The 18075-nt window shown below is 50.0% G+C and overlaps 2 protein-coding genes across 2 annotated transcripts in view; one reads left to right on the top strand and one right to left on the bottom strand.

The window, feature by feature from the left end:
- Positions 1-208: 208 nt before the first annotated feature.
- On the bottom strand, positions 209-3721 carry LOC122394674 (heparan sulfate 2-O-sulfotransferase pipe-like). The gene is made up of 5 exons (XM_043391708.1): positions 3563-3721; positions 3087-3209; positions 1224-1370; positions 788-951; positions 209-390 (listed from the first exon to the last, which is right to left on the bottom strand). The coding sequence occupies exons 1-5, from the start codon at positions 3718-3720 to the stop codon at positions 209-211; spliced, it is 774 nt and encodes a 257-aa protein (XP_043247643.1). The 5' UTR covers position 3721.
- A 2336-nt stretch (positions 3722-6057) lies between these two features.
- Positions 6058-18075, top strand: part of LOC122363652 (nocturnin-like) — a 37463-nt gene continuing 25445 nt past the window's right edge. Inside the window, exon 1 of the mRNA XM_043333166.1 lies at positions 6058-7046. Coding sequence (XP_043189101.1) covers positions 6814-7046 — 233 coding nt within the window. The 5' untranslated portion in view covers positions 6058-6813. The remainder of the gene's footprint in view (positions 7047-18075) is intronic.

Below are 18075 nucleotides of genomic sequence, written 5' to 3'. Positions count from 1 at the left end.
ACGATGAGCTACGCTCTACCTGATTCAGATATCAACACCAGTTTTATGCTTTAGTCAGACCTTCTGAAGAACATTGCCAATACATACGGTTCCACTAAGAACATTGCCAATAGGAATAGATAATGCATGTCACTTCCTCGACAACTGATTAACTTGAATATGCAAATCACAAATAACAGGATTGCACTGCGCTAGTAAGGACGTGCATTCACACAGCCGTTGAACTGGCCAGTCGTCGCTGTGGCCGGGGCCAGATCCGTTTGAACTGCAGATGCAGCCGCTGTTTGGCGAACATATACAGCTCTATGTCGGACGTCATACGTCTGGCCAGGATGTCCTTCACCGCTGCTGGAGGCTGGGCGTGAGTCGGGTTCTGGTTCACCTTCTTATCTGAAATGGAGCATGCATGACTACGCATTCGCGTAAATATGAGGAATGATATGTTATGGCTGTAATTGAAACGATTCTAGCTTTCAAGCACATAATGGACAATGCATATTGCATCAAGTTACATTATAAATACATTTTAAACCTTATACATCTTAAACAGTAGCGGCGGAACACCTTCAATTAAGGGGGGGGGGCACTGCCGACTTTTGATCCCATTCTTTCCATGCAACGCCCATAGGGCAAGGGCTAATGTTAAAATGCCAAAATCAAAGGGGGGCACGGTGCCCCGGTGCCCTTCCCGTTCCGCCGCCTATGATCTTAAATCTTAATTTAAAAATTAAAATAAAAAACACCATTGACATTGGACACTACACGATCGCTGAAATGATATTCTTACTTCGTGCTTTATCGTAAAGCTTTCCAATATTCTTAAAATATTCTGGAACAAAGGCCTCAAAGACACTTAGGGATTTTCTAAATGTTTCCAACACGCCAACCACGGAGTATCTAAGCTCCAGGTTCTGAAGGGCCTTCTGCAGAGCTGGCCTGCTGTTGAACCTCCTGTAACCAAGACAATCACAGAACGATCATATGAAGATGTCTAAGAAGGTAAAGTTACATGGCGCCATCGGTCATTCACTTCATTTCAAATCGGTATCTCGTTTCACACTTATGCTGAAACGACGCTCAAAGAGACAGTAATAAAGTTAAAATATACAATGCTGGTGAGGTCCGACACTTAAATACAAAATCTCTTATTTGATTTGTGAGATGGGTTTGAGCCTGGCACAGCACACCATGTGAACCCACCGGCCGCGAGGATAATTCCTCACCTGCAGAATGGCTCGTGGCCGCAGAAGAACGCGGTCATTGGCTGGAAGAACTCTGGGTTCTGACCCGACCGTCGGTGACTGTACTCCTGTGACATGGCACATTCGGCGTCGCCACTCAGGACACATTCTGTCAGATTCTTCTTCAGCCTGTTAGCGGAACAAAGTGAGAAGTTACTTTTTGGTTCTAGTTTACAGTGATCGACCTTATGTTACCAATTATTTTGATCAAAAATACTATAATGGAATACTGTATTCCTTAACCCGGCAGGCGGTGGGCCTACCAGCCACCTTCCGCGCGGTGGGGGGGGGGCACTTTTTTGCCCCCCCCCCGTATCTCCGAAACTATTGGACGGATCCGGAAAATTCAAACGGCGTTCGATAGCCCTGTCAAATTTGTCAAGGGAAACCAAATTTCATTGACCTCGGGGTTACCGATGACGTCACAGGTCAGGTCAAAGATAAAATGTTTCACCGTTCACGGGGCTTCCAGGGAAAGCGCTATAACACCGAGTAAAACGCATTTTGTCGAAAATCAGCGATAAGGCGTCAGTTGTCTAGTACATATGTTGCTATTAGAGGTCACTGGTCATACCAGGTCAGGTCACAGGTCAGGTCACCAAGGGTCACCACATGAGCCCAACTTTACTAAGGTTATGCGATGCATGTTTTATGGCCAGTTTTTCATTTCCAACTCAATGGTGCTGGTTATAAGACCATCAGGTACGGTTTAGGTCACTTTCTGGTGGAGGTCAGGTCAAGGTCAGGTCAAAAAAGGTCAAATTTCAAAGTTGATATTTTTGCATAAAATGGGTATCGATTCGATGCAGCTCGTCACGGGGAGTCTAATGGTGGTCTTTGTTTTGCGCTACGAGGTCTAGAATTGCTAAAAATTGAGTTTGAAAATTTGACGTCATCAATTTTGAACAGTTTTTTTCGCTATAACTTGGCCAAAAAAAAGAGGTATTGATCTCAAATTTGGTATGTAGATAGAAGGCGGTAGGGGCTATCACATATATTCCGGTTTTTTTTCGAAATTCAAAAAACGTTTTGGATTTTTAGGCTAATATATTCAAAAAATTATTTTTTGATTTTTGGGGGTCAAAATCCAAAAAATTCGAAAAACCGAAATAGCAGTTTTGTAGCCCTCTTAATTCCACACTTTTTATGTCTGAAACATTTTTCTGTATCTCTAAAGCTGTAGGCCTGACAGCTCTTCCCGCGAAACCTTTTTTTTTGGTCGAAAATGGCAAAAATGACGTCACTCTGACGTCATTAGCGGCCAACCCATCATAGCCTTTGGAAAAAATTTTGGTCACCATGTGCGCTAGCTGCTCCCGGGAGGGTAGTGAAAGTTTGGTGAAAATCGGCGCAGCGGTTCTCGAGATATGTCGAAAAAACTAAAGGGGGGGGGGCAAAAAAATGCCCCCCCCCCACCGCCTGGAAGGTTAAGACGGCTGACACAACACACACAACACTCATGCTGTGGAATAAAGTTAATAGCCGTTTTCACGACGGCCATCTAGTACACATTTGGTGCACATTTGGTACAGATTAGGTGCATATTTGGTCAAATCAGGTTCAGTGTGTCTCTTAGCTATCATCTAGGGTTGCACCAATTACTTATATGCCTGCTTTGTCATATTATCAGAGAACATCATCGATTAAAACACTGAAATAAATTCATAAAATGAAGATATTTGCTGTAAAAGAAATTAGGTGCAGATTTGGTCAAATCAGGTGCATTCGCCGGATAGCCCGTCGTGAAAACGGCTAACAGCGACCCTGGTCGCATAGCTCAGGTAAGGCATCACTCCTGGGTTTCGATTCCAAGTGCCGTTCGTCCTCGAGTTATTGAAATCTCACCATGCCGTGTCCGTCGAGTTCTTCAATTTACGTCGATTTGAGCGCAGAAAATGAAACAGCGAAACAAAGCGATCCACAGGATTCCGAATGAGGTTGATGTAGATGGGCTGTCGTTTCTTCAATCTACGAAAGCAAGAAACGGTTTTGTATTATTCTACAGTCACCTGACACTTTTACTAGTGATGATGGCAAAATATTGACATTCCCCCAACCTTTCGTCGAGACTTAATTGGTACAAAGCAGCGATCTTCGTTTTTATAGTGTTGACCTCTTCAAGCGTTATCTTATGTGTCTCTGCTCGCATAAAAACTTCATTATGTGAAGACTCGCCTAATAACTCTTTGCAAAATCGTCTAATGTCTATGAAAGCTAGCTGACATAAGTTAGTAGTTACAATAAAAGATATCATTCCACCATTGTTAAAGTGTCATTAGCCCAGTTGCATCGGCCGCCACACACATGTAGCATTTTCTCACCTGGCGAATTCAACATAACTAACATGACGACTATACACGAAGGGGACAATCCGTGACTTATTAATCAGGAAATTGGCTAGTGCAGCTTCGCCCTTTCTGCTTAGATACCGGCTCCAATACAGCTTGGAGACTTCAGTTTTGAAGGTCCGAGACCTCATCCCTAATCTGCAACACAAGACATTCAATGTAGTTAGTACGGATACACAGGAATTTGTAGATCAAAGCAAGAAATCGTTTCTTCTCTTCTTAGCCATGATCGCAATGATAATTTCTTTGGAAGCAGATGCAGGCTATTTCCCTTCACATCAGTAGCGGCGGAACACCTTCAATTAAGGGGGGGGGGGGCACTGCCGACTTTTGGTCCCATTCTTTCCATGCAACGCCCATAGGGCTAACGTTAAAATGCCAAAATCAAAGGGGGGCACGGTGCCCCGGTGCCCTCCCCGTTCCGCCGTCTATGCTCCACATTTATGTACAGTCAGGAATTCTATAGAATGCCTGCCTTGGGATTCTATAGAATACCTGGTCGGTCAGGCATATATAATGCCTAGGCAATGTCTGACTCCATTCATTGCCTGTAACCTACATATCACATATGCATTATGTAATGTCTTTTTACCCACCTAAAAATGAGTGTCTGTAGCGTAGAACTACCAGCTTTATCCACTCTGTTGTAAATCACAAGACGAGAGGGCTTGGTACGATTTCTACCTTCTGTCCGCACCATCCGTCTCCAGGATAGATCTGGAAAATTGAAAACAAACTGAACACTCTTATAAGTTATACGATGGTCATTGGTCACATAACATTACAAAAGTTGGTAGCAGCCATCAATTGCTTTTCTAGAGTCCTGAAATCGATATAAATGCTCACGTTTGCACACTAGCATTATAATGCTGCATGAACCGGTGTTATTGGGGTGTTGCAAGTACCTTCGCCGGAGGCCCGTGTCCGGTGTGCTGGCCGCGGCTCGGCGGGTCGCGGAGGTCGCCATGTGACCTCCTGTGACAGCTGACCCGAGTTCGACAGCAGCAGAAGGAGGACTGACATGGAGATCAGCAGACTCACCCACAACCTGACGGAGCATCACCCCATGGAGCAGCGAGCTTTGTAAGTTTTGAAGGACTAGCAACATATTGGCGTTGGATTAATTATGGTGACTTTTATTGATCATATTATAGTTGGAAATCACATGTTTCCTAAAACGTTACGCTGGAAGTCAACGTGGGAGACAGAACCCCGCACGCTATTGTCGTTTTCTGTTGTGTTCACTTTGCATATGGAAATAAGCACTAGCTGTAAGTAGGTTCACACAGCTAACAGTTCTCCCACCTTTTAAGCCGCATCACCCAATTTGATGTATCTTGATGGAGTTGTCCGCTTCCCAGCCCTGTTGGTTTCGACACAGGTCAAAAAGTATACATACGACTCGAGCACACAATTAACACATATAAGGTATACACGAGGTAGAGGTATAATCAAATATTTTGCGACAAGGTATACTTTCTAGTCAAATTGTTCACGGTTATCGCATGGCACACAACCTGAGCTATCGCAGTGAGTCCAGTCTAGTTCTTCGTGGCAGGTAGCACCAGGTACCACCTCAGCAAACACCGCGCCAGTAGCACCGCGTGTGGTTCGAACCGCGCACGGTACTGCAACTGACGGTCGCAGCTGTGCTGTATGTGGCACATCCACCGCTCGATCATTGAATCGCTCCTTGAAAGCGACGTATGAACGCTGAATGGCGTGACTACCTACGTCAGACCCACGTGCGACCGCCACAGTCGAGTTCAATGCGAGGACATGAAAGGTCTGCATGTCGCGGTGGTAGGTATCGATTTAGTGCAGTAGGCGATCGTAACACACACACACACACACATTGTCAGGCTGATAATGCTTTTAAAAACTGCCGATAAAATGTATTACATGCCAGGAAAAGCTTCATTTCTTTGATGGACGGATAGAGAAAACGCCACCTTTACTGTCGATGTGTGGATGATTTCATGGAAATTAACACCGAGCTTAGACGAACGAGTACATGCCACGTGCCGCAGCCAGCAACCATCATTGCCGGGTTAATTCGGCGTGTGAATACTGGGCTAGCTAAATACTGGGTTAGTTCCAATCTTGTTCCAAGCCGTGCGAACTTAATTATGCATGTCCTGGTCTGCCGTACAATTACAGCACGAAGTATGTACTTAGGTGCTGACTGAGAGGTGGCAACATTTCCATCAGCCTTGTGTAGAGACTGAACTTTGTCCTCTGGTTGACCCAGGTTCAAAGTTTAATGTAATCCATGACAGGGCAGCCGTTGCCGGGGCAACTGTTGCAGACGCCATGCGTAAACATTCTGGCCGAAGAGATGCAAACTACCGCACATTTTTTGTGATCTGTTATTTAGCTACACCTTTGGAGTGGCAGTTTGTTTATTTACATGCCGAATTAAGGCTTTGACAACAGACAGCTTCGAACATTTATGTTGATGAGCCGATGAGATCCAAGTAGCAGTCAGAGGTTTTAGACGTTCCTAGGCATAGCTGTAGATTTGCAGATTCTGTAAACGCAGACTTATTATTGGAATCCTTGTATAAACTGAGACGACCAGCCACCATGCTTGAATGATAAGCAGTCTTAAATCAAATTCCATCTCATGTTGCCGTTGCAGGCGCACATCTGGTGCCCCCCCCCCCGTCTGAACTGGCAGTGCGACAGTGTCCCAGATTCGGGCGCACCCTGTGCCCCGGGCGGGGCTGCCAGTCGTGACGTCACACGCCGTCAGCACGTGTTCAGTGTGTGGCCGTGCGCGCGCAGGGACAGCCGCAGGGGCCCCTGTCGTCGGTCGCGTACCCGTCGGCTCGTAGGGTCGGGGCGGCGGGTCAGCCGGAGGCGGTGCGGTCAGTGGTCACTCGACATCCGGCGTGGGAACCCAATGGACGTGTCCTGACCCGGACTGACCCGGCCAGCCCGGAAAGTGACTCTGAGTGACCTGCCCTGTGCACTGGTAACCTGTGCTGACCCGGGGGTCTGGAAGTGACCCCGAGTGACCTGTGCTGTTCACTGGTGGCACTTGACTCTCGGCGCCCGAAGGGTCAACGCCTTGACTCCTGCTACCTGTAGATTCATCCAGCGATAAGTTAGCTGAGCTCGCCCCTAGTGCTCAAAACTGCCGCCAATCAACTCTGTGAGCGAACGCCTCTGATCGGCAGTCTAGCCGGTGCCAGGACAGGCCAGGTCAGGTCCGGTCAGAGATGCTGCGCCGCGCGCTGACCGTCTCGCCGCAGCGGCTGACGCGGCTGGCCGCCGCCACGCAGCCGGCTCCGGAGCGTGTGCCTCCAGAGGAGGACATGTTGGACGAGCTGGGACTGCCGGAGCCGGAGCCGCAGCCGGAGAGGTGGATTCCCGTGAGGCCGGGCCGCGCGCTGCTGCAGAGGCTCGGCCTCCAGCCGGCCGGCTGGCTGTCTGAGGAGCCCGACCAGTCCAGGTGAGAACGCAACCAGCGCTCTATACTTCTGACAGTACTGACAGGAGCGGGCGGCCCTGAGGCTTATCTGCAGTATCTGGGTTACCCTTCCTACCCTGATCCAGCCTTCTGTAAACACAGTCTCAAATCTAACCATGTAATTCATGACACGCGCGTCTTTGTTTATATCATAACCACGCCCACGCCGTTCCCATAACATCATGTCGCCCCGCCCCTCCCACGCCTCTTGCTGTGGTCACCCCGCCCCTTCCACCATTCCACCGTCACGCCCCTTTCAATAGTCGTCTCAAGCTACCAGTGCGTGACCCTAGCCTGCTTCCTCAACTTGAGTGGCTGTGTACTGTGCCATTCTTCGACAAACTCTTTTTAGCTATTCCATGCATGAGCATTGTAATGCAACACCCCACCAATTCATTCAGGGCGGGTCAATTAACCCGGCGGCCGCTGGGCCTCCGCGCCACCCGCCGGCCGCGCCCAATGAGGGCGCAAAAATGTCACCGTAAGGCGCAACCGGATTCCCTGGGGGGGGGGGGCATATAGTTGCCCCCCCCCTTTACTTCCGCGACGATATCGTCGCAACGCGAAGAGATAGAGAAGCGAAACTTTGCACACCTCTTCCTGAATACCTAGCCGAGGTTGTGTCCAAATTTAGTGTCGATCCCATTTGAAATGACGTCACAGTGACGTCATAAGTCAAATTATAGATTTGCGACTCTCAGTTTCCCCACGATACATCAGATATATGGGACCGAATATAAAGGGCCGATTATTGGTCAGGAACTAGATGGAAGTGTACTTAGATGTTTTAGGATGACATCAGGTGCTGTCTAGTTCATTTACAGTTGAGTTTCATGCTCAGCGTCGTCAGAAACGGTCCATATCGGAAAACGACAAAACTTTATGACGTCACTGTGACGTCATTCTAGGTGCTACAACCACCAAAATTTCTTCAAACATTGCCTAGGTATTCATTTGAAGCTATGCCAAGCTTCACGTTCGTAGCTCATCAGGTTTCGGAGATATTCCACAAAACGTAAAGGGGGGGGGCAACTTTATGCCCTCCCCCAGGGGCTCGTGGGTTAATCGGTATTTTCTGCCCGACCTACGTGTTCTAATAGACATGCACTGTGTTTCGGGTGCTAGACGGTGTCATATTTGACCTGGTCCGTATTGGCCCTGTGACAGGATTTCAAACAAGGCTAGACGCACGTTTTCTAGTGTACTGCGCAGTAGGATTTGGTGTATATAAACGCCGGGCTTAGTCCATGGTCACCCAGTTGACATCACAAAACTATCTATGTTATACACAGTATATTTACACAGGACGAAGTACAGGGACCCGCAGTTGCTACTGTACAGCGACCCTGAGTAAATTGTCCCAGCACCCTCACAGGAAACCCGAAACAACGATAAGCTGTCAGAGGGTACTCACAGGAAACCTCAGCTGCTCTTGTACAGGGACCAGCAGTCGATATCAATGTTATCGGTTGTTACTGGACAGGACAGACGGTTAGACTTGGGGTTCGTGTGCAGTAGCAACTGCGGGTCCCCGTACCAGATCAGGCGAATTATTATCATTCAAGCAGCATCGATTTTGTTTAAATCTTTTCATGCAAGAAGCATAAATCGTAAAAATACATGGCATTCCGGAAATTGCTAGTTGTTGCACTTATTGCTTGGTTATGGACGCTGGACACTGACTGTTTGAACAGGCGCATATCCGTACAAGTGACGGTAAATAGGAAATAGTCACTTGATTCCGTACCTAAAAGCTTCTTCCTGCTTCAACGTCACAAAGAGGATGAATGTTTATGCAAAGGCTGTTTTGGAAGACGCAAATCGGAGCAGAATGTTTCATCACTTGACATTTAGCGAAAACAAGGTGTTTTGCATGACGTTTTGGAGTTTGGACCTGATCTTTTTGTCTCGAATTCGATCGCTCACAATATCACAACACAATATCACAATATCCGTATGTCCAATCGTTATCTCGGGCAGCCAAAGGCTCCGAACACTGAATAGGACATGTGAAATGCACCGCGACAGTGGGCTTTTCCTTTTCATTCATGGGTCCATTTCACCCAGATGAAGGAGCTAGCTCTACATCGGTCACAAAGTCTAAATTAGTCCTACAAAGCTGATAAAAGACTGTTTATATTCCTATTGCAGGGCGAACTTGTCGCCGGTTTTTGTCGCACTTTGAACCCGAAGCAGCTCAGCTTTGCCGTCAGCGGCGCAGACTTATCTCTGCAATCCTGCAGATCCTGCACGATCCAGATCCTGCAGGTTTGGAGTCGCTGGGCTCAGATGTATACCGCCGCACCTCTGGGCGGCATCATCTATTGCACAGCTCAACTACTGCGATCGTTTGGCAGATTGACGCCATGGTAACAGTCGGCACGATTTTATCTTCGATCCTCGGCCACGGCAACCCGACTCATAAATACAATTCATAATATATGCCATGACCAGTGACCACGGTATATGTTACCAGTGTCATCATTTTGTCCGCGACTGACGGGGTGTTCTTTATATGTCCTCCCTCGCCGAAGATTTGTGTCGTTGGCGACGGCGCAGGCGAAGGGTCAGTGCGCTGCCGACGCGCGCCAGGCGCCGACCTTGTTGGGGCGGCCAGGATCAAGGGCGAACAGTGCACTCTGCACGCTGGCAGCGTCAGCAGAGGGGCGAGGGACTGAAATAGATGGTCCCCGACCGAACAGGTCCGCAGCCGAGTCACGTGATCAAGTGAAACATGGGGTGATGAAGACGGGGGATGTGAAGGGATCAAGGTCCCTGGAGCATACCTAGTTTATAGATGATTCGGCAACAGACAGTGATTATCATAGATCGCGATACGGTAGTTACGAGTAAATTTAAATAAAGTATCGGACTTCGGACTACCACCATGGAATCGGCACACTGCCGTTGGTGGTAACAAAACATTTGATTGGCGGGAGGGAATGCCGTGTACCTTGTGCACTGTGCGGGAGCGCACGGTCTGGTTCAGTGACCAGGGGCGGCTGTTCGCGTCACTGGAACATGCAGGGGTAAGTGCCTCCTGCAAAGCTAAACGGATGTCAATGCTGACGACACTGAACATTGACAGACATGTTTTCATGTCACATAGCTGCCAGTGTGAAGGTCTGTGACGCGGTATACCGCGATATTATTTCACTATAATCATAATATTTGAAATGGTGAAGTGATAACTCTTCCTGCACGAAGATCCAGTTCATCATGCTATTTTGCCATCTAGTTATGCCTACAACCTTTGTGCTGTATGCGCGAGTCATGCCGTATCTTTTTGGCACCCTATTATTGCCCATATCTATGCCACCAAAATTATGTTGTATCAGTGCAATTCCACCTTAATATTTTGGAATCGACGCGCACAAAAAAAAAATTGTCAGTTGACTGCCTGGACACTAAGACTGCAACTCATCCCATTCCGTCATCGTTTATCGTTAGAGGCAAACGCACCGGCGCGGCGGGGTCAGCGATAGGACGCTGCAAACTACGACGGGTAAACCGTGCGTGAACACTAAACAGTAGGTAAACACTGCTAGAGGTATGCATGATGTCTGTTGAGACACGTGGTCGAGCACGTGACAAAACTAAGCATTTGTAGTTGCCCTAGCTGATGGTAATGTGATGTAACTGAAATAAAGGATTGTCTTGTCATGAGTTAACCCGCGCCCCGCTGGGGTCTGCCGAGCAACGCGCCCTGCTGGAGGGGGGGGGGCAATTTGCCCCCCCCCCTAAGATCTCGAGAACCACGCAACTGTGTTGGTGTCTGTCCGTGGGTGAAACCAGCGGCAAACGGTGTTGGATAGCCCCAACAGGAAACTACCTTGTGACCAAATTTCATTGACCTAGAGGTCAAACCGACGACGTCACAGGTCAGGTCAAATGTCGAATTTTCACTGTTTACAGGCATTTCAAGAAATGCGTTGTAAAATCAAGTAAAATGCATTTCATTGAATATCATCGATGGAGAAATGTTCGTCAAACACATATTTTACAATTTGAGGTCACTGATACCAGGTCAGGTCACAGAGGTCAGGTCACTGAGGGTCACAATATGAAAATATCATGTGATGCATGTTGTATTGTCCATTTTATATGCCAAATACGATTATGTGGGTCAGGCAGCCTTTGGGGTCAGTTTAGATTATCTTCTGGTGAAGGTCAGGTCAAGGACAGGTCAAATTAGGTCAAATTTTGAAATTGATATTTTTGCATACAATGGGTATCAATTCGATGTCACGGGGAGTTCAATGCCGGTTTTTGTTTTGCACTGCGTGATCTAGAATGGCTAAAAATTGAGTTAAAAAATAAAACGTCATCAATTTTGAGCAGTTTTTCGCTATAACTTGGCCAAAAAAGGAGGTATCGATGTAAAATTTGGTATGTTTATAGAAGAGCGCATGACTATCACATATATTCCGATTTTTTCGAAATTCGGAAATTTTTGGATTTATTTTGCGTTTTTTTTTCCTATAAAAAAATCATATTTTTTAATTTTTGGGGGTCCAAATCCCAAAATTTTGAAAATCCGAAATAGCAGTTTTGTATCGCTGTCTTTTGTTTAGATGATCATATAATGAACTTTGAAATTGTTTGGTAACTGTAGCTTTTGTGAACGTTTCAAGATTTCATGTTTTTTGCTCATTTTTGCTCGAACATGATCTCAGTTTGACCTCAGTAAACTCTTGACCTAAGGTGACCTAAGACTTGAAATTTTGTGTGAAGGTGTCAAATTGATGCCCAGGAAGGTACTGAAAATTTGGCGGCGCTGCGCGCCGCTATTTTCTTGCCATCCATGAAAAACCACAGGGGGGGGGGGGGCAAATTGCCCCCTCCCCCAGCGGAGCGAGGGTTAACGGTTTTAACATACAAAATCCCATTTAATTTTCCCATTTAATTTAGGTCCCATTTTATTCAGTTCTGATGAATGCCTGATAATTTCCGTCTGAATGATCGGACTCGGAAAAAAATCGTCAGATTTCCTGAGTTAGCTCAGTGTCAGGAATGGTTAGGATTTTAATGAGTTGCGTGATAGACCATACCTCAATACGTTTTTAGCCACTGAAGCAGACCTGTATGCCGGCCCGTTACATCGATGCCCGTGTCGTCCCGTCTGGGCCGACATCTGCACATCAGAGGCTGTGGTAGCAGCGCCACCTGCTGACAGGGCCCCACAGGCGGAGCTCGGGGTGCTCCGCCGATCGTCGGTCGCTGGCGTAGGTCCGAGGAAGGAGGCCCACGGTCATCGAACGATTTTGGTGTGTGTGTGGAGAGATTTTTTGTTCCCCTCGTTTCTCCAAAACTACTGGGCGTTTTTTAATTTAGTAAAGAGGGAAAATTAATTTCATTGACCTCGGGGTCACCGATGACGTCACAGGTCAGGTCAAAACTAAAATGTTTCACCGTTCACGGGTCCTCTAGGAAACGCGTCATAACATCGAATAAAACACATTTTATCGGAAAGCATCGATAGAGCGTCGGTTACCTAGTACATATGTATTATGTTGCTAGAAGATGTTACCATTAATTTGAACATTTTTCTCTATCTTCAAAACTGTAGGCATGATAGCTCTTCCCGCAAAACCATTTTTGGGTCGAAAATGGCTGAACTTGACGTCACTCTGACGTCATTTGTGACCATCCTATCATAGGCTCTGGAACACTTTTTGGACACAAGGTGTAAAAGTGAAGTACAAGAGGGTACTGCAAGTTTTGCGACGATCGGCGCAGTGGTTTTGGAGATAACGCGAAAAGACTGGAAGGGAGGGGCAAAAATAGCCCTCCCCCACCGGCCCCACCACCACTGCAATGGCGCGGATTAACCCCTTTCCCATCTTCCATTCATCCATTATTGGCTACATGCACATACGCGCCGGCAATGCACGTCTTCCCGCTGCCAAAGGCGGTCTCGCGATCACTCGAGCCGCCAAGGCTACTCAATCCTCCCCGCCCCCGCCCCCACCCCGCCGCTGCCACCCGCACGGTCGTCATGGTCAAGGCTCGCGCCACCGCCGCCGCCGCCGCCGCCGCCGCCGCCGCCGCAGAGGAGGCGAGGGGGCACGGCCGTCGGGGGTGGGACGCGCCGTTCTCACGCCCCGGGGGCCACGGCCAGCGGCCCTGCGCCGGCGAAACGATGACGGCCGCACGATACTGTGATGGCGGCTACGTCACAGGAAGTGACGGCCCGGCCGCCGCCAGTGATGGCTGCTGACGCAGGCTCGGCCTGGCGGATCGTAATCGTTGTGCCGGACGGTCGGTTATATAACAGGAGGTGAGGCAGTGCATGGGGGTTATATTTACGATTTAAAAATGATTGGTGGTAGGTAACATCTGATCCACGGTCATCGGGAACGATAAGTTGAGCGTAGTATCCAGAAGGATACAATGGGCGCGGGATGGAGAGAAGCATACACGTCAGGCTCGTCGGGACTATAGGTCCGTGGGAAAGATGTGCGCTATGATGGCCTGACGTCGGCTCTTGTTGGCTAACAACCACACTTATATGGTTAACCAATAACCGATGCATAAAACGAACACACATTTCGCATTTATTAAAAAAAAGATGATCTTACCAATATAATCGGATGCGTTCGAGAGAAGATGACGGCAAAATACTCATTTAAGAACTTTTGGAGCACCATAAAAGCCGTATTCGCTCGAATCCATCTTATCGATTTCAAAATGTCAAATGAATTAAAAACAAAGTGAGGTGAGTACCTAAATCAGTGAATTTGTTCACAGAACGAGCGGTAAGGTCGTTGCCAACATATAGCCGAGTGCCGCTGCATTGCTTTTTGGAAAATACGTATACATATGTCGATAAGTCATTCGGGAGACCCAACGCGGCCGTCGTATCGGTTCAGTCAGAATAGCCGTATCGGTTCAGTTCAGTCTGGATAAATGGAAAGCCGAGTTGGACGCATCCGTACGGATGCACGTGAGCTTTGAAGATCTTGGCCCATGAAGAGGCCAAGATCCTCATGAATGCTTACTTATCACGATCTGGTCACCATGGCGCTGAGCTCCTTAGGTGTTGGTCACGATCTTGCATCAGCCAAGATTGCGGAAGGACTGCACAGACTCCATTGACATGAACGAGGCAGCTGTGAACGGTGCTGTGACACAGCCGCCGACAGGCTGCGCTGGATGCTTGTCAAACAAAGAATTGATCACTTCGATCAATTTCGGAAGGAGTGAAGCCTGTCTGGCGAACGTGTTCATAGGTGGCGGAACGAGTGGGGCACCGGGGCACCGTGCCCCCTTTGATTTTGGCATTTTTATATTAGCCCTATGGGCGTTGCATGGAAAGAATGGGACCAAAAGTCGACAGTGCCCCCCCCCTTGGATTGAAGGTGTTCCGCCGCCACTGAACGTGTTCAAATTCACTAAGCATGGAGCGCATCATTCGTAAGTTCATATGGCCTCCTCTTGATTAGCCCACTTCCAGCTAAGATGCGAGAACAGTCTGGAAAAATGGACTGAATAAACGAGCTGCATGCTGCATGCAATATTGAAGTTACTTCTGGCCATATCGGCAGTATTCGTTTACGGTCGAAGAGGCCGTGAACTGGTTGCTGGCCTTTTTTGACAAGAATGCCTTTCAGTCGGAAACATGGATCACTTCCGGGATATCTGTATAGGACACTTTTATTTTTGCTTAAAGACAAATGGAGTCAGAAGCTTAGGTTAAAACAACTGATAGGATTATGCGAATTATGTCATCAAAGACGCTCCTTTGCAAAATGAACAAACGCACCAGATGCATGACGTGAAATGCACACATCACACACCGCGTCCTACAAGGGTCGCCCCACCCAGGTGTGCGATGTGTGCGGCACTCGTCACGACCGAAGGTCGCGCTGGCTGCGCACTCCCAGGTCGTTCTGGCTGCGCACTCCCCGTAACGGCGCCATACGGGGACACGCTCCGTAGGCGCCGTACGGGGACGCCGCTAGCTGCCGGCGCGGCCGCGTCCTCCGTCACCTTCCATTTCCGCGTCCGACCGGGAGAGCAGCCCGTGCGTACGCCGGCCGCTCTCCGGGGCGAGATGGTGACTCAGCAATGGTGGAAGTCGAGCAGAGGAGGGGGAGGTGGAGCGGTCGCCGTCACGCGTGCTGCCCAGCTCGCCTGGCCCGGTCGGCGGTCTAGTGGCACCCAGTGCGGTTCAAGAACTCGGTCAATGGCAGGGTCGGGCCGGAGCAGAGGGGCCCACTATCAACTCGTGTGCTGGCCGCGGCCGGACGTCGGCCGGAATAATCAGTGACGTAACGGTAGTAGAGCCTCGAGGTCCGGGCTCTCGGACTAGGGGTCCGGATTCCGGGGTAGAGTGGATGGGGTTAGGGGTGGGAAGTCCTCAGCGTTGAGTTGGGGATAAGTAGACTGCGGTAGGGCCGGAGTTATTAGGAAGCTGGGCCAACCCGACCGACTGCACTTAGCAATGTCACGGGCGGCGGCCGTAAAACTGGTGCCGGGTGCTGAATGTGCGCTTCTCAGGGAACCCATTGGCGTGGGTGGCAGACATGCCCCGTCGTCAAGGGAGAATGTGTTCTACCAATGAGGTTGCTAATCGCCTGCCTATTTCTACTCCCATGGACCACCGACAATTGAACTAGAAAAATTGTTTTAATAGTTAAGGTACCTCCCTACTTAGGTAAAACATGCTGTCGTTTGGTGGTCTTCCTACAGCCACTTATCACTTAATGCTACGGTTATTATTTGTTATCACCTTTGGCTCTGCAATATAAGTCTGACCCACCTTCGTAATAGGAGAAGTACCCTTTTGCTATGTACCCTCTTTTGCTGTATGTTAAGAATCCGTTCGTTCGTTGCGCCGTTATAATAAAAGAACATACATGGATTTGACCACAGTGCTGTATTGTGGTGCACCAGCTTCGACACCAACAGGCAATGCAATCTCGAGAGGCAGTCACCGTATCACCAAATGATCGGGTACAATTGCGATATGGCACAAATCATATGCAACTCATTACTTGTCATGCGCTCACGGGCTTACAGACAGTCCCTCTATTTCGCCGTGAAACGTGCACCCAGGCGAAATGCACGGTTTTAAGTAACTTGGGCATAGAGAGCATTGATGATGCAGCATAGACGGCGTCAATGAGATACATGTCTGTTATCTGCATTATGCAATGCTCCCGTTTGGATTTGGGTGCCAAAAAGGATAAGTGTCAATTTAGGCCGAGTGAACCTCTCAAGAAAGGACCAACAAGTCCGTTTCCTGCCGATCCTGCACTCGGCAGCCATAAGTGCTACGGCCCGGAGAGCCCGGCAAGGCTACGGCTCTGGAGGCTAACGCACATTGCGACCGACCCGGTCCAGACGAATGCTGAGACACAGCTGAGCTCATTGCTCATTGCTCACCGGAGTAAGTACCTACCCTCTTTGTTATCCTGCGCCGGTCTCCTCTTCTTACCACCGCTCCCCCACTGACCGTGAGCTATGCGGCGGCGATTGTCTGATGGTGCGCAGTTCCGCTATACTTGACGACCGCTTCCTCCCACAAAGACGACCAAGGAGCCCACCGGAGGCGCCGATCTCGCGGAACAGCGGTGGGCTGCGCAGTGCGCACCATCACAGCCCAACGATGCCAGCCAGCGTGGGACTTTCCGTACAGATAAATAGGTCATTGTCAAAGGTCCTGGAGCGAACCGGGACGCCGTGCCGGGTGGAACGTTTGCCAGGGTTACAATTAGGCAGTTAAATGGTCCGCACTGGCGGATCCAGGGGGGGGCCACGGGGGCCATGGCCCCCCCCCCCCAAAGGCCTAAAGTGGCCGGTTTGGCCCCCCCCCCCCCAAAACGTCCGAAAAAAATGCTAAGAAAATATACCTTGATGGAGGTTTTTAGCCACTTGGTGAAGTAAAGCTTTCCACAGCATAATATGGAAGCAATATGGTAGCAGTGAGGGTCAGTCAAAAGTTGCGCGAGAGGAGTCGACCTTAAAAAAAGACTGTTGTTGGCACGTGTTTATGGCGCGGCAGCTGGTAGTTGGCGGTGTTTCGCGTGGTGTGGCATCACTGGCCGATCCAGGGGGGGGGGGGGGGGCACGGGAGCCTGAGGTGCCCCTGACAGGTCCATGGTGCCCTTGCTAGGCCTGTGGTGCCCCTGGACACTGGCAGGCCTGTGGTGGCTCTGGCGGGCCTAGGGTGCCCCTGCTAGGCTGCTGATGCCCCTGAGACCTGACAGGACTGCGGTGCCCCTGACAAGCCTAAAGCGCCCCCAACAGGCCCGTGATGTCCCCGACAGGCCCAAGGTGCCCCTGCGTGATGCCGTGATGCCTGCGAGGCCGGCAGGGCCCCTGGCAGGACCATGATGCCCCTGCGAGGCCGGTGGTGCCCCTGGCAGGTCTCTGGTGTCCCTGACAGACCTGGGGTGCCCCTGACAAGCCTGTGGGCCCCTCACAGGCCCGTGGTGCCCTTGCTAGGCCTGTGGTGCCCCTGGCGGGCTGGTGGTGCCCCTGCTAGGCCGGTGGTGCCCCTGACAGGCACCACCCGGGCACCAAGGGGGGTCATGACCCATGTGGCCCCCCTTGGATCTGCCACTGATACATAATATATTGATTTGTAAAGGCTAGACCGGTGGTGCCCCTGGCAGGCCTGTGGTGCCCCTGCTAGGCCCCTGGTGCCCCTGGGCCCTGACAGGACTGTGGTGCCCCTGCTAGGCCTCTGGTGCCCCTGCAAGGCCGGTGGTGCCCCTGTAAGGCCTGTGGTACCCCTGCTAGGCCTCTGGTGCCCCTAACAGGCCCATGGTGCCCCTGCGAGGCCGGTGGTGCCCCTGGCAGGTCTCTGGTGTCCCTGACAGACCTGGGGTGTCCCTGACAAGCCTGTGGGACCCGTCACAGGCCCGTGGTGCCCTTGCTAGGCCTGTGGTGCCCCTGGCGGGCTGGTGGTGCTCCTGCTAGGCCGGTGGTGCCCCTGCTTGGCCGGTGGTGCCCCCGGGCACCAAGGGGGGTCATGACCCATGTGGCCCCCCTTGTATCTGCC

This window comes from Amphibalanus amphitrite, unplaced genomic scaffold (assembly GCF_019059575.1).
Source record: "Amphibalanus amphitrite isolate SeventyFive unplaced genomic scaffold, NRLGWU_Aamphi_draft 000026F_arrow, whole genome shotgun sequence".
In the NCBI taxonomy this organism is placed as follows: domain Eukaryota; kingdom Metazoa; phylum Arthropoda; class Thecostraca; order Balanomorpha; family Balanidae; genus Amphibalanus; species Amphibalanus amphitrite.
This window is presented reverse-complemented; position numbering and strand designations above follow the sequence as displayed.

Bases quoted from the DNA above. Each gene is read 5' to 3' on its own strand.
- LOC122394674 (XM_043391708.1), bottom strand. From the start codon at position 3,720: ATGAGGTCTCGGACCTTCAAAACTGAAGTCTCCAAGCTGTATTGGAGC. The intron at 3,210-3,562 runs GTGAGAAAATGC...TTGCTTTCGTAG, and splicing joins AGTTATGTTGAATTCGCCAG to ATTGAAGAAACGACAGCCCA. The intron at 952-1,223 runs GTGAGGAATTAT...TCTTGGTTACAG, and splicing joins GGCCACGAGCCATTCTGCAG to GAGGTTCAACAGCAGGCCAG.